This window comes from Scomber japonicus, chromosome 24 (assembly GCF_027409825.1).
Source record: "Scomber japonicus isolate fScoJap1 chromosome 24, fScoJap1.pri, whole genome shotgun sequence".
NCBI classification, from domain to species: domain Eukaryota; kingdom Metazoa; phylum Chordata; class Actinopteri; order Scombriformes; family Scombridae; genus Scomber; species Scomber japonicus.
Genome location: NC_070601.1, coordinates 4,397,328 through 4,421,115, shown reverse-complemented (window position 1 = coordinate 4,421,115; position 23,788 = coordinate 4,397,328). Strand labels below are relative to the sequence as shown.

At 36.9% G+C, this 23,788-nt stretch overlaps 1 protein-coding gene across 1 annotated transcript; it reads left to right on the top strand.

The window, feature by feature from the left end:
* The first annotated feature begins 1,236 nt into the window (after positions 1–1,236).
* Positions 1,237–22,728, top strand: LOC128354453 (NACHT, LRR and PYD domains-containing protein 12-like). The gene is made up of 13 exons (XM_053314696.1): positions 1,237–1,497; positions 3,527–3,652; positions 6,356–6,481; positions 7,746–7,990; positions 8,073–9,891; positions 9,963–9,978; positions 10,690–10,838; positions 12,641–12,814; positions 14,861–15,038; positions 16,414–16,580; positions 18,394–18,567; positions 18,948–19,124; positions 22,538–22,728. The coding sequence occupies exons 1-13, from the start codon at positions 1,367–1,369 to the stop codon at positions 22,713–22,715; spliced, it is 3,660 nt and encodes a 1,219-aa protein (XP_053170671.1). The 5' UTR covers positions 1,237–1,366; the 3' UTR covers positions 22,716–22,728.
* The last annotated feature ends 1,060 nt before the right edge of the window (positions 22,729–23,788 follow it).

The window sequence follows — 23,788 nt, the reverse complement described above, 5'->3', positions numbered from 1 at the left end:
CGTTACCAGGTATGATATTTACCTGAGTTACAGCATATAGGCCTATCTGTGTCACGTGTTTGGTATGTAGGCCCGTATCATCGTTAAGTGGACTATAAGCCTAATAAAAATGACTCCTGGACAAGTTATACAATAAAGAAACCATATCCTTTTCAATTACCCTGTCCCTGTGATTTTACATTATTTTACCAGCTCGTGTTCCCCAGATTATATCCAATGACGAAGGGTGAGTGTTAATAAAACCTATTTCACTGTCAGTCAGTTTCCTCTTAGAGGACTGAAGAGAGGAGACGAGTTAAAATGACTCGTTTGTGTGTTATTTCCGGGATTGTACCGAGCTCTTTCTCACATAGCTCTCCCTGAAAAAACAGGACGTTTTTGTTTAAATTGATGGACAGTAATAATTTCTTCTAAATGCAGTGTATTTGTTCACATTATAGAAAAGTCACATAACTCAACATTTCGGTCAGAAGAGATATCAGTCCCTAACTCTTTTACCTGGATCAGACCTACTCATGACTTCAGAGGTGAAAAGTTACGGTTTTAAAGGCCCCTAACTGACACCATTCATCATTAATAGACATCAAAATATAATATTTTATTTACATTGTACTCACTAAAAACCTGCCTCCTAACCAGGCGTGACACTTGCTGCAGTAGCAATGAGGAGAACAGCTTCATAAAATACAAGCAGGATCCAGAAACAAAAACAGAGAGAAAGGAAAGACAAGGGAGAAAACTGAAAAGGCGACAATATACCACTTAATCTTTCATAAAAAGATGGATCTAGTCCATGAGAGGTGGAAATTAACCTGTAATGAAAATTAGTCCACAGTGAAACAGGTTAATGTTACTATTGCTCCCCTAACATTAGTTACTGCTAATATCTTCACAGAAAATTCAGAGTGTTTGTATTTCACTCCTCTTTCAGCTGACATGTAATAAATGCAGGTAAACACAAGCTATTCATACTAAATCAGTAGTCCCAGCTCCTGGTGCCAGGACCAGCAATGCAGCTTCAGGCTCAGCCCCTCTGTCCCCCCATAATACTGAACCAGTCCTACTGAAGAGGGTGACATGCCACTGAACATTACTGAAGGGGACTGTGGGAATTTACTATTATCATTATCATTATCATTATCATTATTATTATTATTATTATTATTATTATTATTATTATTATTATTATGAAATAAAGAAAATTGATTGAATCCTTTTCAGTGATAAAACTGAGAGATACTAACTTGTTTGAGTGTTTTCTCTTGTTGCTGTGGTTCTTGTACAGACTTGTTTCTCTTGAATCTTGCTTTCTAATCTCACGGTCAGTGTTTCTGGTTTATCTCTCAGACTGACTGAAGTCCACAAGATGAGTGCTTGTATGGAGGAAGAGGAGGACAGAGCAGAGCCTCCTGTGTCCAACTTCCTGTCTATGAAGAGTGACCAGGACAACGGTCATCCTCCAGCCTTCAGTAATGAACCTGAACCCTCAAACACAAAGTAAGAGAGCTGCTACTAACTCATTTATGTCTCAGTAGGGTCCTGCCACTGAAAGTGTGATGAACCTTTTTTTTATGTAGAGATGATTACAGTCGAGTGATGTGAAGGCCTCATTGTGTGTGAAAAAAATCTTCTTTTTCTTCTTGTCTGCAATGGATCATATTTTTAAGGGGCTAAAGTTGCTAAAACATGAACTTTGTACATGTGTTAGAAGTGAGAGGAAATTTGATCTTTTATAGAGATTGGATGTAGGGCTGCAACTAATGATTATTCTAATAATTGACTAATCCGTCTATTAATTTTTTCGATTAATCAATTAATCTGATTGCATTTATTTTATTTCCACCCCTTTATTAAAAAATAGAACATTATTTCAAATTGATAATACAAAAAAGTGCAGCAGCAACAGCTTGCTGCTTGAACGTCACTGAGCTCTTAAAGTAATGTTAAATTATACAAAATAATTTGTTTCCACATTCAGTGGTGGTTCTAGTATATAAATATAAATAAGATAAAGTTATTTCATTTATCACGAATGATAACATATTGGTAATTAAAATCACACAAATACACAAATCAAACAACACACTTATAAATTCAGTATTACCATCCTACAGCAGTGTCCACCAGGAATAAAGATTAAACCAGTTCACCATGGTGGTGTGCAGACTGATTTTATATTATTGTTAACAACTTCACACACAACTAAAAAAAAAGCCACAATGTGTCTGTGAAACTACAGATTTACAGTAAGCATGTATGCACCATAATACATTCATTTGTTTAATGAAGTTATTAAAAATGGGCTGTGTGATTCACAATGCTAAAATACAACAAGCCCACTCTAATATAATACACACACACACACATTGCAGGATAAAAGAGAAAAACACTGCCTATGGCACGTATAATACTACTACTACTATTACTACTGCTACTGCTAATAATAATAATGATAATAATAATAATAATAATGATATTAACAATAATAGCATCCTTTATGGGACATCATCATATTTCCACCTCTTACAGTGACTGTCTGGCAGACAGTTTGTGGGACTCCAGAGGATAATGTTGGCAGTCTTAGTGTTACTACATTCATATATATTTAAATGTGGTGATTATTGTCGCTATATAGTGAGCCCTGAAAATGATCCCTGACAGTGGGAGGACGCTTCATAAAACATTTGTAAAGCTGGTCATATCTGTATAGAGCATAGGGAAGGGCTGGGAGATATGGACAAAATCAAATATCACAATATTTTTAGCCGAATACCTCGATATCGATATTGCAACAATAATGTAGAGATGATTCTTGATGCTTTCACAGAATATTTACACTATGAAATGTTTGGTAAATAATCATTGGTAATGTGGATATAATGACAAAGTGGGTAAAAGGTAAAAAATAAATAAATAGCACTAGCTAGAACAGTCCGTTAACTTCAGAAAATGACATCATTTTACAGTAATGCAGCATTTAAAACCAGGAGAAGACAGCTGTGATGACATATCACTATATTACAATATCCTAAATCTAAGACGATATCGAGTCTCTTATCACGATATCGATATTTTGCAGATGGAAAGTTACAATTACAAACTCCAAGATGCACTTTGACAAATCGTGAATTACAGTTTTATAAGTGCAATCATAGTTTGCTCTTCTTTGGATATATGGCACTATCCTTCTTTCTCACCTCTACTGTTTACTCAGAGAGAATTAACCTGTGCAAATTGCTCACACAGTGACAGTGAATCAGGTGAAAACTACAGCTGACAACTACACTCATTATGTTACTGTAAGTGCAATAAAATCTACCAGAGTAAACAAACCAAGAAGAGTAATTTAAAGTAAAGGTAAAACTTATGACTGTGCTTCAATCCCTGGAAAATCTGTCATCCAATCTATGACTTATTATCTGCAAGACCAACAGTTTGTGTATTTAAAGTTCCATCAATGAATATCATTGAGGAATTTATCAAAGATTTACATGATGTGATTAAAAACATCTTGGTGGTGTTACAGAGTCCTGTGGTCAGACCACAGACAGAGAGCAGAGTCTCCAGCATCAGACTGTCTGTCTATGAAGAGTGACCGGTCTATAGAGCCTCCTCCATTCTTCAGGAATGAACCTGGACCTTCAGACCCAAGGTAAGAGACTGTTTCTTCAGTTTGAGTTAGTGTCTGTGACAACTAGGGATGCATTGAAATGAAAATTCTTGGCCGAAACCGGAAATCGAAAATGAGGAAACCAAGGCTGAAAACCGAAACACCAAAATAAAATATTATTCCAGTTATTAGTACCATTGCATTTATGGCTATGGCTGTGTACTAACCTCACTAAAATCAAGGTATTGCAATTCAAAGAATAAATCAATTACAAAAGTATGAAAATATTTATTTAGCACTGACATTATAACAATGCCAAGACACGTACTTAAGTGCCATCTTTGCCAGGTCAGGAAAGCGGCCTTTGTTATTTCTCCAGTAGGCAAGAGGGTTTTCACTTCTGGGGATGGGGACTTCAGACAGATAAGCATCTAACTGTTGAGTGGTTGAGCTTTTCGTCTGCCTGACATTTGAGAAAGATAAATAGGGGCAGTTCATAAATAAACATTTTTGTCATATAAAATAAAAAATGTCTAGCAGAAAAATAAAATCATCTGATAGTCACATATATAGTAAGTCAGAACAGAATAGCCCACCTATTATTTGGTGCACTCTCTTGCAGGATTTCATTGAACATATCAGACAATGAGGGTGCATGCCCCTCATCTGGTGCAGAGACACAAGTCCTTTTTTCTGCACTCTGCTCACCTTCTCCTGCGCTGTGCACTTCTCTGTGTCCAAGCGGGTTCTCTGCATCCATCGTGGCCTGGATCATTTCTCATGCGCGCTGCTTTAATTCCACATCCAAGTAATGATCTTTATAATGTGGATCAAGTACAGTCGAGATTAAGTGCAGAAGATTTGAATAGATCTCAGTGAAACGTGTGCTGACAGACTCTAAGAGTGTACTTTTCATTGTTTTCACCAGAGGTGGAAAGTAACGAATTACATTTACTCGCGTTACTGTAATTGAGTAGCATTTTTGTGTATTTGTACTTTTTAAAGTAGTTTTAAAAATCTGTACTTTTACTTTTACTTAAGTATGTTTTGTGTGAAGTATTGTACTTCGCTACATTTTAAATCACATCCTTTACTGAGTAAAAAATGTTGGCCGAATGTTTTTTTTAAAGCAAAGAGTATCGTACAGAATCATTAACCAGCATGATGCAATGACTTAACATTCATGCAGCCTGTTACACCTGGCAGCTAGCTCTCATAGCGACATATAAACTCTAACACAACACAACAAACTCTAAAAGAAATGTCCATTAGACGTTGTGCTGTCATCTGTCTCACTCTTCGTGTAGGACGAGGCATTGAGCATGATGCGTTCATGTGAAAAGGCCAGCGTCGGAATTGAGAGAATTGAGCGAATGCTGCACAGGGGCACAGCCTTTTTAAACATGGGTACTTAAAAGTTTGGTCTTCTTTGGGTAATTTAAAGAAAAGTTATTGCTCTTGTGACTTTGACCCGTAGTGATTCATAGATATGCAGTATGACTGTTGGTTTACAACGGGGTGATTGCAGGACTAGGATCAGAGCTTTAGAGGGGCTCAGCTCCTAATGAGAATTTGACATTCAATGCCCTGCAAGTGTTTTAAAAACCCCCAATAATCATTCAGTGTTTCCCACACAATATTTAGAGACTATGGAGGGTTTATCATTTATTTTTGGGGTGCTGAGATCAAATTTAGGGGTGTTAGAAACTCCCCAAAAAAAGTCTAAAATCGCTCTGGGTTTACAGAATCCACAATTATGCCACCTTCAATTTAATGGTTGTGTTATTTGAAAATGTTTTATGGGATGGTCTTCACTAAAATGACATGTCTCCATAAATGTTTTAAATGTTGTGTGTCGACATGTTTTGTCATTGAAGCTGAATTTGTAAATGTATACCTTTATCTTTAATTAAAACAACTAGTTAGAGATTTAATAGCCATCACTTTGTCCTACAGCCGCCACCCCCTCCCCCAGTAACTAAGTAACTTTTACTCAAAGTATTTTTTTAACAAGCTACTTTTTACTTTTACTTGAGTATATTTTTAGACCAGTACTTTTACTTGTACTCAAGTAAAGTTTCATCAAAGTAGTGGTACTTTTACTTGAGTCAAATATTTCAGTACTCTTTTAAATAGCACTAGCTAGAACAGTCCGTTAACTTCAGAAAATGACATCATTTTACAGTAATGCAGCATTTAAAACCAGGAGAAGACAGCTGTGATGACATATCACTATATTACAATATCCTAAATCTAAGACGATATCGAGTCTCTTATCACGATATCGATATTTTGCAGATGGAAAGTTACAATTACAAACTCCAAGATGCACTTTGACAAATCGTGAATTACAGTTTTATAAGTGCAATCATAGTTTGCTCTTCTTTGGATATATGGCACTATCCTTCTTTCTCACCTCTACTGTTTACTCAGAGAGAATTAACCTGTGCAAATTGCTCACACAGTGACAGTGAATCAGGTGAAAACTACAGCTGACAACTACACTCATTATGTTACTGTAAGTGCAATAAAATCTACCAGAGTAAACAAACCAAGAAGAGTAATTTAAAGTAAAGGTAAAACTTATGACTGTGCTTCAATCCCTGGAAAATCTGTCATCCAATCTATGACTTATTATCTGCAAGACCAACAATTTGTGTATTTAAAGTTCCATCAATGAATATCATTGAGGAATTTATCAAAGATTTACATGATGTGATTAAAAACATCTTGGTGGTGTTACAGAGTCCTGTGGTCAGACCACAGACAGAGAGCAGAGTCTCCAGCATCAGACTGTCTGTCTATGAAGAGTGACCGGTCTATAGAGCCTCCTCCATTCTTCAGGAATGAACCTGGACCCTCAGACCCAAGGTAAGAGACTGTTTCTGCTGTAAACTGTTTGATTTCTGCATTAATGATCATCAGCCCTATATCGCATCCTAATTACTTCTAGCATTTATGAGGTGTCAGGTGTGCTTGAAAAGTCACAAAACTTTGCACATGCTTCAGAAGTGGCAAAACTTAATATCTGATGAGGATGTTGGGCTTGGGTTTGGCCAAATGGCTCAAATGTTCCCCCTAGAAAATTTCAAACTCAAAGCCCCAAACTTTAAATTGACATAGATTTATGAAATTTGGTAGGCAGATGTAACATCTCTAGACTTAAAAGAAGCCTCTTGGAGTCATACCGTAAGTCCAACAGGAAGTCAGCCATTTTTAAGTTATTGTGCCATTTATTTTGCAAATTGAAGCCCTTTACAGATGTTGTATTTTAATAAATTCCTCCTAGTGATTAATCAATGTGACTTCAAATTTGTTAGGTGATATCTAAAGACCTTTGTGATGTTGAATTGTGAAGCTGAGTTTGAGTTAGTATCTGTGACAGCTGTCAGTCATTTAGAAAAGCTGTGATCTAATCTACAACTTATTATCTGCACTTTGTCATCAAGGAATTTATCAGAGATTCAAATGATATGATTAAAAACATATGTTTGGTGTTACAGAGGTCAGACAGACCACAGACAGAGAGCAGAGTCTCCAGCATCAGACTGTCTGTCTATGAAAAGTGACTCCTCCAGAAATCCTCCTCTATTCTTCAGGATTGAACCTGGACCCTCAGACCCAAGGTACTGTTTCTGCTGTAAATATGTCGTATAAAAGTTTTTTGTGGAAATGACAAGCTCACTTTGATAATGTTGTTTGAATTTTCTCTTCAGCTTACTGCTTATATATAATACGGTGAAGAAAATTAAGCTCAAAGTGGCATTTAGAATTTTTTTTTAGAATTTGACATTGAAAGCTTTGAATCCTTAGTAAGTGGACCTTACTAATTCATACACACAGTTACACATAAACACATGATCAGCTCTCTTTAAAAGAAGACTTTTCCAGTGAAGCAGCAGCAGGAAGTTTTGAGTTTATGTTTATGTTAATCAAACTGCAGACAGATCATGAAATGTTTACAGCCAAATAAGAAATGTAGTCAAGGGTTGTTTTCAGCAGACAGGCAAATTTAATCTTTTAACACTAGTTTACAAAACTTAAATATGTATGTACGAAAGCAGTAGAGTCTAAATAAAAATAATACTTATTTTCAGAATAGAATTATTTTAGTGATAAACAAATGTCTTCACAGAGAAAGGACGAGGAAGAGGAGGAGTGGTGTTTCTGTGGAGAAGCAGCTCTCCTGCTGTTCTTTGTGTCAGGACGTCTTGAAGGATCCAGTCTCTACCAGCTGTGGACACTGGTTCTGCAGACAGTGCATCAACTCATACTGGGACCAGTCTGCTTCATCTGGAGACTTCCCCTGTCCTCAGTGTGGAAAAAGATTTAAAACAAGACCTGGACTGCAGACAGACAGTCAGACCATCACTGTACAAAGTAAGACTGATTATGTTTTTTGTAATAATGAATATTTGTCAGATTGTCTTTGTTTAGTCTCACATTGTTTTCTCTGTTTTAGTGAGTGTTGCTCTCCTGGAGATTTTACATGTACATAAGATCAGTCTGGAGATAAGATGTTACTGTGTGACTGAAGGAACTGATGAAGCAGGAAGTGAAGTCCTCCTCAACACCATCTACACTGAGCTGTATATCACAGAGGGACAGAGTGAAGATGTTAATACCCAACATGAGGTGAAGCAGCTTGAGAGAGCTTCCAAGATGGAGACCCTCCATGAGACTCCAATCAAGTGTCACGATATCTTTAAAGTCTTACCAGCCAAAGACTTACCTGTTCAGTGCTTACCTGGCCAACAGAAACACATCAGACTCGTTCTGACGTGTGGCGTTGCTGGCGTTGGAAAAACCTTCTCAGTGCAGAAGTTCACTCTGGACTGGGCACAGGGTTTGGAAAACACAGATATCATTCTGGTGATTCTGTTTTCGTTCAGGGAGCTGAACCTTATCAAAGATAAGCAGTACAGTCTTCTCATGCTGATCCACATTTTCCATCCAACATTAAAGAAGCTCACAGCAGAGATGCTCGCTGTCTGTAAAGTTTTGTTCATCTTTGACGGCCTGGATGAAAGCAGACTTTCATTAGATTTCAACAACAAAGAGGTTGTGTCTGATGTCACACAGATATCATCAGTCAGTGTGCTGTTGACAAACCTCTTCAAGGGGAATCTGCTTCCCTCTGCTCTCATCTGGATAACTTCCCGACCTGCAGCAGCCAATCAGATCCCTCCTACATGTGTGGACAGAGTAACAGAAGTACGAGGCTTCACTGACGCCCAGAAGGAGGAGTACTTCAGGAGGAGATTCAGTGATGAAGAGCTGTCCAAGAGAGTCATCTCACACATCAAGACATCCAGGAGCCTCCACATCATGTGTCACATCCCGGTCTTCTGCTGGATCACTGCTACAGTTCTGGACCACATGTTGACCACAGACCAGATAGGAGAGCTGCCCAAGACCCTGACTGAAATGTACTCACACTTCCTGCTGGTTCAGACAAAGAGGAAGAAACACAAGTATGATGAGGGACATGAGACGAGTCCACAGGAGCTGACAGAGGCTGACAGAGAAGTTCTTCTGAAGCTGGGGAGGCTGGCGTTTGAACATCTAGATAACGGAAACATCATGTTCTACCAAGAAGACCTGGAGCGATGTGGTCTTGATGTCTCAGAGGCCTCGGTGTACTCAGGATTTTGTACAGAGATCCTCAAAAGAGAGAGTGTGATCTTCCAGAAATCAGTCTACACCTTTGTTCATCTGAGTGTTCAGGAGTTTCTGGCTGCAGTCTACATGTACCAGTGTTACACCAGCAGCAACACAGAGGTACTGAAGAACTTCCTGGGAAAAGACTACAGTCGCTCATCCCTGGATGACTTCCTGATAAAAGCCATGGAGAAATCTCTCAAAAGCAGAAATGGCCACCTGGACCTGTTTGTTCGCTTTCTTCATGGCCTTTCTCTGGAGTCCAACCAGAGTCTCTTAGGAGGCCTGCTGGGTCAGACAGACAACAGTCCAGAAATCATCCAGAGAGTCATCGACAACCTGAAGAAGAAAACGACCAGACTCTCTCCTGATAGAAGCATCAACATCTTCCACTGTCTGATGGAGATGAACGACCACACAGTACATCAGGAGATCCAAGAGTTCCTGAAGTCAGAGAACAGATCAGAGAAGAAACTCTCTGATATCCACTGCTCAGCTCTGGCCTACATGCTGCAGATGTCAGAGGAGGTTCTGGATGATCTGGACATGAATAAATACAACACATCAAACCTGGGACGACTGAGACTGATCCCAGCTGTGAGGAACTGCAAAAAGGCTGTGTAAGTCCAGATGTGATTATCAACATTATAAATCAATCACTACAGAACACATTCACATCTCTCATGTTCAGGTGCTCAGTCCAAAAAGTTTGAGATACTTCCTGTTGCCTCTGTACCCAACTCTGAAGAGCCTATTTGTCTCCAAATGTAACAGAGATAAACATTGAACAGTGTCGAGAGTGATTAGTAAACATCAACATAATAAAGCTGATATTACATAAATCACATCAGTTACAGTAAAGTGTGTGTATCAATTTACATTAGGGTTGATGGCAATAACCGATAATTATCTGTTTGTTGTGGCTGATAATAAAATGATTATCAATATTATTAATGTTAAAACAATGTAGGTTATTTTTATTTACACTGGCCTTTTGCAAACAGGCAGCAACACAGAGAGCAGATGAGACAAAGGCAAGAGAGGCAGCACTGTGCAGAATACTGTAATCTACTCTGAAACCATGTCTGCTCTGTTAATCTCAGTCTACTCCACTACCAACAGAAGACCTGACCTTAAAACAACCTGTTCACAACCAGGTTTAGATTGATGTCACTAGTCTACAGTGACTGTAAAAAGGCTCTGCATTATCTGATGCATTTATTAAAGTTTGTTCAGCTTGTATTACAGCTGCTAAATGTCAAAATAGTTAACCAGTTATTCTCATAGCAATTGTTCCTTGTACCTGCTGTATATGTACACACAATGTGCTTTGGCATCAAAATGCCAAGTGTCTATATTTATGATAAGTGTTTGATTTTGGCATATTTTAAATGTAATAACAGGTTTGAGAACTGTAGACTCACTGTGAAGTCGTGGCCTCATCTCTGAAGTCCAACCCCTCCCATCTCAGAGACCTGGACCTGAGTAAGAACAACCTGAAGGATTCAGCCGTGAAGTTTCTGTCTGCTGGACTGGAGAGTCCAAACTGTAGACTGGAGACTCTGAGGTCAGTTCACTGACTGTGTTTCCTCTTGTACATCTTGTACATCCATTTATTTAAATACATAACAAAAGTTTCAGATTGGTAATTGAATTCTTTTGTATTTCACAAATCACTGAAATGTTTAAAGTCCAAAATTATTGGACAATTATCTGTGAGACCAATTTAATGTTTATAGTTTTTTGTACAAATCTATAAACCAAATCAAGAGAAATGTTGAAGATTTACATTGCATTTTCCAGAATGAATCTTTTATACTCAACATTTAGCAGAAATTAATACATAAAGTCTCTTTCACTTACACACTTTAAACACCCCTTCTGAACATTTCTATTCAAAGGAAGATGACAAAACTGAAATGTTTTATACACGTATTTAATAGATAAGTAGCAAGATATGCCATCAATATCTGTAAAATAAAGAAATTATACAACTTTGCAAATCCAACAAGAATGCAATATTCTATTCTAATATTCTATCCTATTCCACCACCACAAAGTCGACCTACTTGAATGCCCTGATGTTTGATGGGGAGTGCTGCTCAGTTTGCCTCTTCAAAGTTACCCATAGGTACTCAATATGGTTTGAGGTCAGGTAACATACTTGGTTACTGCAGGACTTTCACCTTGTTCTTTCTTTTCTCAGCAAAAGTCCCTCATCACAAGGAGAAAGCTTACAGTAACAACCTGGTTGTATCAATCTCCCTTATTAAAATCAACCTTTTTTACATTTTGACTAAATAACAATGATTTGCTTGTCTTGTGACCTTGTCATTTTTTGGTGCGGTGAAATAATGCTCATTCTCAAGTATGCAGACCATTTTCTCCCATGTGGTGCCATTGTTGTTAGAGTTTAGTCTTAATATGACTTCATGGGCTTTATATGTAAACCAGTAACTCCTGTATGAGTGAGATGGTTCCAAAGACTCATCTTACTGAGCATCAAAAAAACGCTTTCATCAAATGTTATTCGTAACTTTCAGGAGGGTGTATTCATTTTTGCAACATGGCTTTTTACCATTTTGACAAGAAAATCCTCTTTTCCTTTCTAATATGTACATATGTCATTGTTAACCGATAAAGGGAATTATGATATTACATCATATTAGAACTCCAAATACTGTATGTCTTACTTGTAAAGAGATATCACTGAATGAGTTATGTTTAAGATAGAGTGTAATCATTTCTACTGTATACTGTAGGTTAGCTATAACACCTTTTGAATATTTGAACAGGTGCTAATAATGAGACAATATCAGTCAACTGTTTATGGACAAAATCACGTTTAGTCCTTCAACAGATGAACAGATTATGAAACACTGAATGATTTCAAGAACAATCTGCTTCTAACACTACGTGATTTCTTCTTTAATCAGACTGATTCGCTGTAGTATGTCAGAGATCAGCTGTTCCTCAGTCAGCAGTGATGATGAGAGTACATCTGTGGTTAGAAATAAGAGCCTCTATAAGGGGAAAGTCTTGGTTTCTCTTTATATACTCAAGTTCTGTAGAGTTTTAATGAAATTACACTTATTTGTTATCATTTACAGGAAGAAGAGCAATAAAAGTAATGCACAAGCCTTTTAATCCAACATGTCTAATTTGATCCTTTTTACAGACTTGATGGAGGTCAGCAGCATTTTATTGATCTGTGTTAACATGAATAGGTGTCTGAATGTTGTGGTGACATTTGGATGATGTCTGTAGAAGGATGACATGATGATCCACAATCACACAATAATAATTAAACATGCTGATTTTAGGGAAAAGCTCATTGATTAGGATGTATGTGTACATTTCTTTATTCAGATTGAAGGACTGCAGTCTGTCAGAGATCAGCTGTTCTTCTCTGGTCTCAGCTCTGAAGAACAACCCTTCCCATCTGAGGGAGCTGGATCTGAGTCTCAACATCCTGCAGGATTCTGTAATGAAACTGCTGTGTGAATTTGTGGTGGATCCAAACTGTATACTGGAGACTCTGAGGTCAGTCCATTGACTGTAGTTTACTCTTGTACATCTTGTATGTATCCAGTTATTTAAATAGATAAAAAAGTTTCAGATTTATAATTTGTTTTATTTTTTATTTCACAAATCCCTAAATGTTTCAAGTCCAAAATGCCTGAACAGTTAGTTTCACTTTGAATCTTGTCAGCAATCTAAAGGGTGATTTTTTTCTTTATTCAGATTGAAGGACTGCAGTCTGTCAGAGATCAGCTGTGCTTCTCTGGTCTCAGCTCTGAAGAACAACCCTTCCCATCTGAGAGAGCTGGATCTGACTGGGAACAAGCTGCAGGATTCAGACGTGACACTGCTTTGGGATTTTGTGGAGAGTCCAAACTCTAGTCTGAAGACTCTGAGATCAGACACTATTTCTTACTTCTCTGCTGTGATTAATAATAATTAGGTCTGTCAGTGTTCTGTCACATTCATCACAATATGATTAAGGGCTGAGCATAACGTGTTGTTTTTTTATCATGTTAATCATGCTACTCACTGACTCACTGACTCAAAACCACTGTCACAGATTGCCGTTGCAGTCGACCTCTGCAACTTCACAGACGTTCTAGGCTGATGTTTCTGTATAGTGTTGCACACTTGTGCATATTTTCTCAATGTGGGAAGTTCTATTTTCAGCTAAAGTCAAAGATAATGGCGCTATGGAGTATTTTTTTGTTTGTTATGCACTTTATTATAATGTGCTATACGTTTTGTTCATTTCTATATATTTCTCAATGTGGAACAGTGTAATCCTTCCCAAAAAAAGCATTTCACAGAATAAGCACTTCACACACACCTCAAGACCACACTATTATAGCATTTATTTTCTGTTTAAGACAAGCTATATTTTTTATGAGGACATTGTTTTCTAATCTCATATAATACAAGATATTCCTGATCCACTTCACATGAGATGGAGGTGTTGCATCACCTAGATATGAATATACAGTAGGATCATTTTACAGCTGTTACACTCTGAATCTATGTCTGGGAATCTCTCTGACAACTTGTCTTTAGTCCAGTGTGTCTGATGTAGTATTTTACACTGCAGTAGTTCATGTCTTATGCAGATAGAGGAGGTGTGGACACGTTTTAATACAACATCCCAACTTTAGTCTGTTATGTTCTCATCCAGGTCTTCCTCCCATCTATGTCTGATGATGGTGAGGGAGGCATTTTGTTGGGCAAGCAGTGAATTATATAGGTTAGATATTGTGCCTTTAAATGATTAAACAGGTGCTAATAAAGAGTTAATATTAGTCAACTGTTTTTGGGCAAAGTCAAATACCTGCAGGTAATAAGTCTGTCTATGAAGAGATCCTGCAGTGTTTTTATGTTCTTATTCTGCCAGTATAGAAACACATTATCCCACAGAGACGGGCCAACATATGATTTGCATAGATTGGCGCTTTCATTGAGTGACTCTGCCATCCATAGTGTCACCGAACCTGTTACTATATTGTAAATGTTATTTTGACCAGGATGTTATTGGTGTACTGGGTTTTAAGCCATAGATGTGTTAACTAATGCAGACAGTGAAGAGGGAGCACAAGATCTTACTTCAAGGCAGTACCATGAGGGTCATCAGACCTGGATCCTTGTATAGCCAACAGAGAATAGGCTGAATATTAGCTGCCCAGTAGTAGGATGATGTTATGTTGATCCACACTGAGTAGCTTAATATTAACATCAGTTTTCTTCTACAGTGGTTTAGTCTGTTGACTGTGTCAGAGTTGCAGATTTAAAACCTTAATATAACAAGAAAATGCTGCACTGACTAATTCACTATTAAGTCACTGTGTCTTTATTGAAGTAGCAGCATGTTGTCATTCATATTAATGAGAGCTCTTTTTCACTGTTTGGATTTGACAGTTTTTAACCTGCATCCTGTTGGGTTCAGGTGTTTGGAGTTTCCTTTTTCTAAACTTGTACATTTAAACCTTCTTCAGCTCTGAACACATTATGAAACATTGAGTGATTTCAAGCCCTAATAATCTGCTTCTAACACTACATGATTTCTTCTTTATTCAGATTGAAGGACTGCAGTTTGTCAGAGATCAGCTGTTCTTCTCTGGTCTCAGCTCTGAAGAACAACCCCTCCCATCTGAGAGAGCTGGATCTGGGTGGAAACAACCTGAAGGATTCAGGCATGAAGCAGCTGTGTGATTTTGTGGGGAGTCCAAACTGTAAACTGGAGACTCTGAGGTCAGTTCACTAACTGTGTTTTACTCTTGTACATCTTGTATGTACCCAGTTATTTAAATACATAACAGAAGTTTCAGATTTATAACTTGATTTATTTTTTATTTCACAAATCATTAAATGTTTTAAGTCCAAAATGCCTGAACAGTTGGTTTCGCTTTGAATTTAGTCAACAATTTGTCAAATGTTGTCTTTTATTGTCCAATAGACTTTTTTGTTTAGTATACTGAGTTTTAGATTTGAGTAAAATCTTAAGTAAATAAGACTCAAGGTGTGTCAGGGCCAGCCTTTCAAAATGTTCACTGTTAATTATAACGCCACCATCAGTCTGTTTGGGATCATATTTTATATAAAAGCATTTACACATCATTTGAAGTTGTGGTGTTGGTTTCATGTCTGTAATTTGTTCTAACTCACAGCAAATTGAGCAGAGGCATGAAATGACAGATTATGCTTTGGGTTTTTCAGTGTTCATTATGACGCCACCATCTGGCTGATTGGCCTCATATTTCTTAGGAAACTGATGCACATCATTTCCAGTTTCCAGGAAACAAGTTTCATGTTTCAAACTCATTCCAGCTCGTTTGAATTTGAGCTGTTTTTGCAGAAATAAGAAAATTAAATTTAAAAAAATAATAATGACAATAACAAACCGAGAGAAAAACAATGAGGGTCCTACCCCTCCAGGGTTAGAGGCGTAATTATTGGAAAATTATCTGTGGGACCAAATGGGGAAAGTAGTTTCAGACTTGCATTGTATTTTTGAGGAATAATGTATTTTATATTAAAAACTGAGAACAAACTATTTGGCAGGAATGTATACATAAAGTCTCATTCACACACTTTAAAACTCTCATACAGGAGTACAGACAAAGAAGTGTTTTCTTCTTGTACATCTTGTATGTGTCCAGTTATTTAAATACTCAACAGATGTTTCAGATTTATTATTTGATTCATTTGTATTCACAAATGTATACTAGTACTACTACTACTAATGTATATCACAAACCATTAAAATCTTTAAAGTCCAAAATGTCTGTACAGATGGAGAGAAATATTGATTTTTCTGTAGAGTTTTAATGAAATGATACTTCATTGTTATCATTTATAGGAAGAAGAGCAATAAAAGTAATGCACAAGCCTTTTAATCCAACATGTCTAATTTGATCCTTTTTGCAGACTTGATGGAGGTCAGCAGCATTTTATTGATCTGTGTTGACATGAATAGGTGTCTGAATGTTGTGGTGACATTTGTATGATGTCTGTAGAAGGCTGACATGATGACCCACAATAGGACAATGACAAAGTCAATATGCTCATTTTAGGGAAAAGCTCATTGATTAGAATGTAATAATTTGATTTCTTCTTTATTCAGATTGAAGAGCTGCAGTTTGTCAGAGATCAGCTGTGCTTCTCTGGTCTCAGCTCTGAAGAACAACCCCTCCGATCTGAGAGAGCTGGATCTGAGTTACAACAAGCTGCAAGATTCAGACATGAAGCAGCTGTGTGATTTTGTGAAGAGTCCAAACTGTAAACTGAATACTCTGAGGTCAGACACCATTTCTTACTTCTGTGCTGAGATTAATATGATGTGAAAGTTGTTGCATATGAAAACAAATGATAAACATCCTCCCTCCTCAAAACAAATATGTAGAGAAATTTAGCAAATACATATAATAGTATAAAAATAGAGCAGGAAAGTACTAACTCCAGCAAACTCTGATGTAGTAATTTACACTGCAGTAGTTCATGTCTTATGCAGATAGAGGAGGTGTGGACACGTTTTAATACAACATCCCAACTTTAGTCTGTTATGTTCTCATCCAGGTCTTCCTCCCATCTATGTCTGATGATGGTGAGGGAGGCATTTTGTTGGGCAAGCAGTGCATTATATAGGTTAGATATTGTGCCTTTAAATGATCAAACAGGTTATGATAAAGAGTCAATATCAGCCAACTGTTTATGGACGAAATCAAACACATGCTGGTATGTAAAAACTTTACACATGGAGAGAGAAATATAGTACATAACTGTTGTAAAGAGGCAGTCTGTCTATGAAGAGGTCCTGTAGTGCTTTTATGCACTTATTTTGCCAGTGTAGAAACAAATTATCCCTCAGAGAGGGGCAAACATGATTAGCATAGATTGGCAGTTTAATTGAGAGACTCTGCCATCCATAGTGCAGCCAGACCTGTTTCCATGTTCTAAATGTTGTTTTGACCAGAACGTTATTGGTGTTTGGGGCAGTGTCTGAGGCCATAATAATAATAATAATAATAATAATAATAATACATTTTATTTATAGAGCACTTTTAACAATACTGAAAGACGCTCTACAGAATCAATTAAAACCATACAGAATAAAAGAAAACACAATCATTAAAAGCAATGCAGAGAATAAGAAACAAAACAGAAAAACAAAACAAATAAAACATAAAAACAATCAAACAGTAAAAGTGGATTTGAAAAGGTGAGTCTTATTCATGTATATTTGCCCACTGACTTATGATATAATGTTTTTATCAGTACTGTTTCCTTAATGGTTAATTTATCTTTATGTTTGTATTGTATTTCGTTTCATTGTTTGGGGAAATCCTAACGTAAGATAACTGTGTACACGTTGATATAACCGTCAGTAACGGTAACGTAGCTCCTCGAGGATTAAAGTTATTAAAGTTATTATTTAGACTTTGACAGCTCATTAGTTAAGGTTGTAAGGGTTATAACTGTTGGAAGTTGTTGTTTTGTTTACATATATTAAATTGTAGTCCAGCATATGTCAGCATCAGCTGTCACTTGTTGCCATAGCAACAGTGAACAGTGACATCTAACTGGATGTAAAAACAGCATAGGATCAAACATCACTATAAATATTAATTAGATATATTGTCATTAGCACAGACCATGAGATTTAGTAGTGATAGTAGTTAGGTCTGTAGGAAATAATTATTTGTAAAACATTTTAATACATTTTGATTTATTAATGTTGTAATTTATTAGACTTTATGCCTACTTATTTAATGTTTTTTGTAATTCTGATTTCTGAGTTTATTTATTTTCCAATGGGATTATTTAGAGAGTATATCATTATTTTGTGATTCTGTGATTTTGATACCATAGTGTGATTGTTGTTAGATATTGTACATTATTTAGATCAGTTTGCAGTTACTGGCAGAGTAAAGTACTGAAGATCAATCACTGTTTGTTTTTATTTATTCTTTCAGGATTAAACCATCTTCCTCCTTTATAACAAAATATCTTCATCCTGAGTCTGGTGTGATTTGTGGTTAAATTATGAAACATTGAATGATTTCAAGCAAAATAATCTGCTTCTAACACTACATGATTTCTTCTTCATTCAGCTTGAAGCACTGCAGTTTGTCAGAGATCAGCTGTTCTTCTCTGGTCTCAGCTCTGAAGAACAACCCCTCCCATCTGAGAGAGCTGGATCTGAGGTTCAACAACCTGAAAGATTCAGACATGAAGCAGCTGTCTGATCTTAAGGAGAGTCCAAACTATAGACTGGAGACTCTGAGGTCAGTTCATTGACTGTCTTCTTCTTGTACATCTTGTATGTATCCAGTAATTTAAATACTCCACAGACGTTTCAGATTTATAATTTGATTCATTTGTATTCACATATGTATACCACTACTACTAATGTATATCACAAACTATTAAAATCTTTAAAGTCCAAAATGTCTGGAGAGAAATGTAGATTTTTCTGTAGATTTTTAATGAAATGACACTTAATTGTTATAATTTACATGAAGAAGACAAATAATAATAATAATGCACAAGCCTTTTAATCCAACATGTCTAATCTGATCGATAACACAGTGACAAAGTCTATATGCTCGTTTTAGGGAAAAGCTCATTGATTGGGACGTGATAATGTGGTTTCTTCTTTATTCAGATTGAAAGACTACAGTCTGTCAGAGATCAGCTGTTCTTCTCTGGTCTCAGCTCTGAAGGACAACCCCTCCGATCTGAGAAAGCTGGATCTGAGTAACAACTACAACCTGAAGGATTCAGACGTGAAACAGATGTGTGGTTTTGTGAAGAGTCCAAACTGTAAACTGGAGACTCTGAGGTCAGACACCATTTCTTACTTCTGTGCTGAGATGAATATGATGTGAAAGTTGTAATGACACTGCAGACATAAGGATGATGTCATGTTTATGTTTTAGCTTTGTTGATTGCTGTTTTGAATGAACAGACAAAACACATACACCCCCCCCCCCCCCCCCAAAAAAAAAAAAAAAAAACCACAACGAATGAGCTGAGAAATAACGTAGACATACAAAATACCACAAAAATGCAGCAAGCACTGACTAAGTGCAAACAAAATAAATTAATTAAAGTAAAATTAAATACATCTTTTTTTATTATTAAAAAAAAGGGAAACAACAAAGTGAGGTTTGACTGAGGAGAGACTATCCTAATACTCAGGGTCTATCAGAGCAGGATATCCAACCAATATCATTATCTTACTATCACATTTGCTCTCAGGGTTCTCATGTAGCTCTAGCTCCTCTTCTACATAGCTCAGAAAATGTGGCCAAATCTTACAGAATGTGTCAGATGAACCTCACAGTGTGTGTTTAATGTTTTCTAACCTCATATAATACAAGATATTCCTGATCCACTGTGTATGAGATGGAGGAGTTACATCTTTCCATTTCAGTAGGATTACAAGTTTATTAGAAGTCAGACTGGAGTTTGTTAACAGAGTAGACATCAGTGGTTCTCTGAAAAGAGCTATAATAGGGCAGGGGTCCACAGTCACCTGGAGGACTTTATTGCTAGTTTGGAGCACTTCCTGAATGTATGTAGATATGAAGATGGGATCATTTTACAACAGTTACACTCTGGATCTATGTCTGGGAATCTCTCTGACAACTTGTCTTTAGTCCAGTGTGTCTGATGTAGTATTTTACACTGCAGTAGTTCATGTCTTATGCAGATAGAGGAGGTGTGGACACGTTTTAATACAACATCCCAACTTTAGTCTGTTATGTTCTCATCCAGGTCTTCCTCCCATCTATGTCTGATGATGGTGAGGGAGGCATTTTGTTGGGCAAGCAGTGCATTATATAGGTTAGATATTGTTTCTTTAAATGATCAAACAGGTGCTAATAAAGAGTCAATTTGCCTCATTCAACAACATGTTCTTATTCTTATGTTAAATTTCACTTAGTTTTTTGGTTAGGTGGACCTGTACGAGTGTGCCACGTCAGATATTCACCAAATACTTGTATCACCAGGAAACAGTCATAAATAACCTGCCTAAACATGATGAATCCCACCTGTTCTAAATGAACGTGCTTTCCCAACAATAATAAATCAGCATAATTGACGTCCTCAAAATATCATATAAGGTCAGGGGTCCAGCAAGTTGTAGAGAAACTCCATTCATGAAAATGGCACCAAAGACTAAGAAGAAGAACTTTAGGAGCTCAGAGATTGAGTTCCTGCTCTCAGAAATAGATCAACAGAAACACATTTTATTTAGAGTGTAAATGGAGGAATTAAAGGACCTGAAAAGCCAAAGAATAGAAAAAATGACCTGTGGTGTGAACACTGTCTCGGCTGTTGTGCTCACCGTCACAGAAATAAAAAAGAAAAGGTTTGATGTGAAATTAAATGTCAAAAAAAGTCTCACTAGGGGAGTCATCACCCAGGAAACCAAACCATAACCTCAATCACCTACATTTATATTAAATGAATAAAAGTAATTAACAAATAGTCAGTTTGCATTGTGGAAAAGTAACTGTGGACAAGTAGCTTTGTAGTTTCAACTGTTAATATTTTTATTGTAAGCTGGCATTATATCATAGTTTCAATTATCAATTTAAATGACTGATGATATCATGCCTAAATAGTTAAACACTAATTTAATACTAAAGTAATACTTCTACAAACTGGTTAATGTCACCATGAAGTGTAGTTTATATATTACAACTCAAAATGACTTCAGAGTCATGAATGGGACACAATCCATTAGTCAACAGCAAAGTTTTATTGCTTTGGAGAACAGCAGGTTGGTTATATGACAGGACTGTAGTACAGCTGGCTGCAGCATCATTCAGCAGCTGAAACTATAAGTGATCCTCCAAACTGAGAGAAGGGCTGTGAGCATTTACACACGCAGCACAGCAGTGGTAACTTCATTAACACCAGATCCATCCGGATCTAATGGCAATTAATGTCTACAGATCAGCTGTTACACAGACTCAGGTTTATATGTGGGATTGTTTGTAATAAAGCAGAACTTATAGATGAACCTGAGCTCCATCACAGCTGTCAGGATATTTTTATTTTTAAGTAACTGAATTTATTTTAGTAGCCCAGAGTCTGACTGAAGATTTCACCCTTAGTTAACACCACCTCTCTAGTCTCTGAACACATTAACATCTCCATCTTAACTGGGAGTGGGAATTTGTGCTGGTCTTTGTCAATTAGATGATTTCATTTTATAGACAGTGGCCAATTTTGAGCTGAATGTGCCTTTATTGTATATTTGTTATTGTAGTAATCATAAAGTAACTGAAAGTAATCAAGTTACATTACTTTAATATTGTTGTGCTTGGATTACGTTACTGACTACATTTGTTAACAGATAACTAGTAACTGTATCACAATACACTTTTAAAGTAACCCTCCCAACCCTGTTCACATCCTTTTATGAGATATAAAACTAGTAATAAATGTATAAGGGAACTAATCCAGAGGGATATAATTAGTAAACCTGCTTCTGTGTTTGTTTGGAACAATTAGTATTTTGACATAGACTGGGAAAAAGCTTTGTTATTACCAAGGAAATGTTTTGATTCAAATAAGGTGTGAGAGGTGTCTCTGAAAACATGACACACATGTTATCCAAATGACTGATACACGGACCAACACAAAAAACAGAGAAATAAAGTAGATACATAAAAATATCATAAAAATACTAAATAATATTCTTGATGTGAAAACTGTGATGACACTAAACTACAGACATAAGGCTCATTTTAATGATGTAAAATCACCTTCAGATTTAAACATTCAAATGTTGTTTTTAAATATTTAAATTTAACTTCAAACCAAAGTTAACAATTTAAAAAAACATACTTTCAAACATTCAGATCTTTGTTTTAAATCAGTTTCATTAACATTAAAACATCTGTGATCACATAGACTTTATACTGATCCACACTGAGCATCTTTTTGCTCTTCATATTTAATATAACAAGAAAATGCTGCACTGACTAATTCACTGTTAAGTCACTGTGTCTTTATTGAAGTAGCAGCATGTTGTCATTCATATTAATGAGAGCTCTTTTTCACTGTTTGGATTTGACAGTTTTTAACCTGCATCCTGTTGGGTTCAGGTGTTTGGAGTTTCCTTTTTCTAAACTTGTACATTTAAACCTTCTTCAGCTCTGAACACATTATGAAACATTGAATGATTTCAAGCAGAATAATCTGCTTCTAACACTACATGATTTCTTCTTTATTCAGATTGTACTGCTGCAGTTTGTCAGAGATCAGCTGTTCTTCTCTGGTCTCAGCTCTGAAGAACAACCCCTCTCATCTGAGAGAGCTGAATCTGGGTGGAAACAAGCTGAAGGAATCAGACAGAAAGCAGCTGTCTGATCTTCAGGAGAGTCCAGACTGTAAACTGCAGACTGTGGAGTGAGTAGAGAGTTGGAGTCAGTCTGTGCTGGTTTCAACAGTTTAGTATTAAACACAGTTAGTATCAAAGCAGAGATCCAGTATTTCCTGGTGAACCTCCGACCTTCTCAGTGCTGCTTTCCTCAGTGAAGCTGTGAGAGGAGAATGGTGACCGGCTTCAGGATTGGACAGAAAGACAGAGAGAGAGAGAGAACAGTCAGCCAATCAGATGAGCCAGAAGCTCGCTGTGATCATGTGTTTGAGTTGATGTGAAGACGACTGTTGTTGTTGTGTTGATGTCTGCAGGAAATAAAGCTGGATTACAGTTGACAGCCTTCCAACATGTATAGAGACAGTGCTCCTCATTCATCCAACTATCACACCATCACATCTGATCTCAAAGTTTTTGTTCTCTCATTTCAACACTAAACTATTGATCAGTTCATCTTTGTCAGAGCTCTAAGATCAGTCTGACTGCAGCCTGGAAATCACTGGCTCTGATTTCACAGAACCATCATTACATTTAGTAACCATGTGGTCTTTATACAGACCAGAACCTCTGCTGAAGTCCAGGAATCACATCTTTCTATCTGTCCATCACTTATTTAGTTTCCTCCAAATATTTTCAGTGACAGCCTCCATTTTTATTTGTCAAATGATATTTCAAAAGCAGAAAAGATGTTGATCAACACACAGAGACTCTGCTTTAACTTTAACAGCAGGTCACATGTAACAACAGTAAATGTATCACTAAAGTGTTTCTGCAGTACTGAAGTGTTCATGACTCTCTGCACTTTATTTCCTCTGTGTACTTCAGTCAAATCTGCAGAGTAAACACACTTGATACCAAAAGTGTGTTCAGGTGTGTGAGTTTGGAGCTCAGTGTGTTCACTCCAACACCCAACACGTTAACATGAGAGCTGAAAGGAAGCAAGCTACGCTGCACAGCTGTTCCACTTGTGGTCTGAACAGGACTGAAGTCCCTGCTGCTCTTTATACTGGATGTGCTGCATCACTGACTGACAGCTGATGAAGTGAGTCTCACTAAACACTCATTTATCACCTCTGTCGTTTCTTCTTCTCTCCTCAGCTTTTGGT

What these genes read in the sequence shown, in the direction of transcription:
- LOC128354453 (XM_053314696.1), top strand. Translation starts at nt 1,367, where the DNA reads ATGAGTGCTTGTATGGAGGAAGAGGAGGACAGAGCAGAGCCTCCTGTG. An exon ending in TGTATACTGGAGACTCTGAG is followed by an intron (nt 12,815 to 14,860) that starts GTCAGTCCATTG and finishes TTCTTTATTCAG; the next exon opens with ATTGAAGGACTGCAGTTTGT. An exon ending in TGTAAACTGAATACTCTGAG is followed by an intron (nt 16,581 to 18,393) that starts GTCAGACACCAT and finishes TTCTTCATTCAG; the next exon opens with CTTGAAGCACTGCAGTTTGT.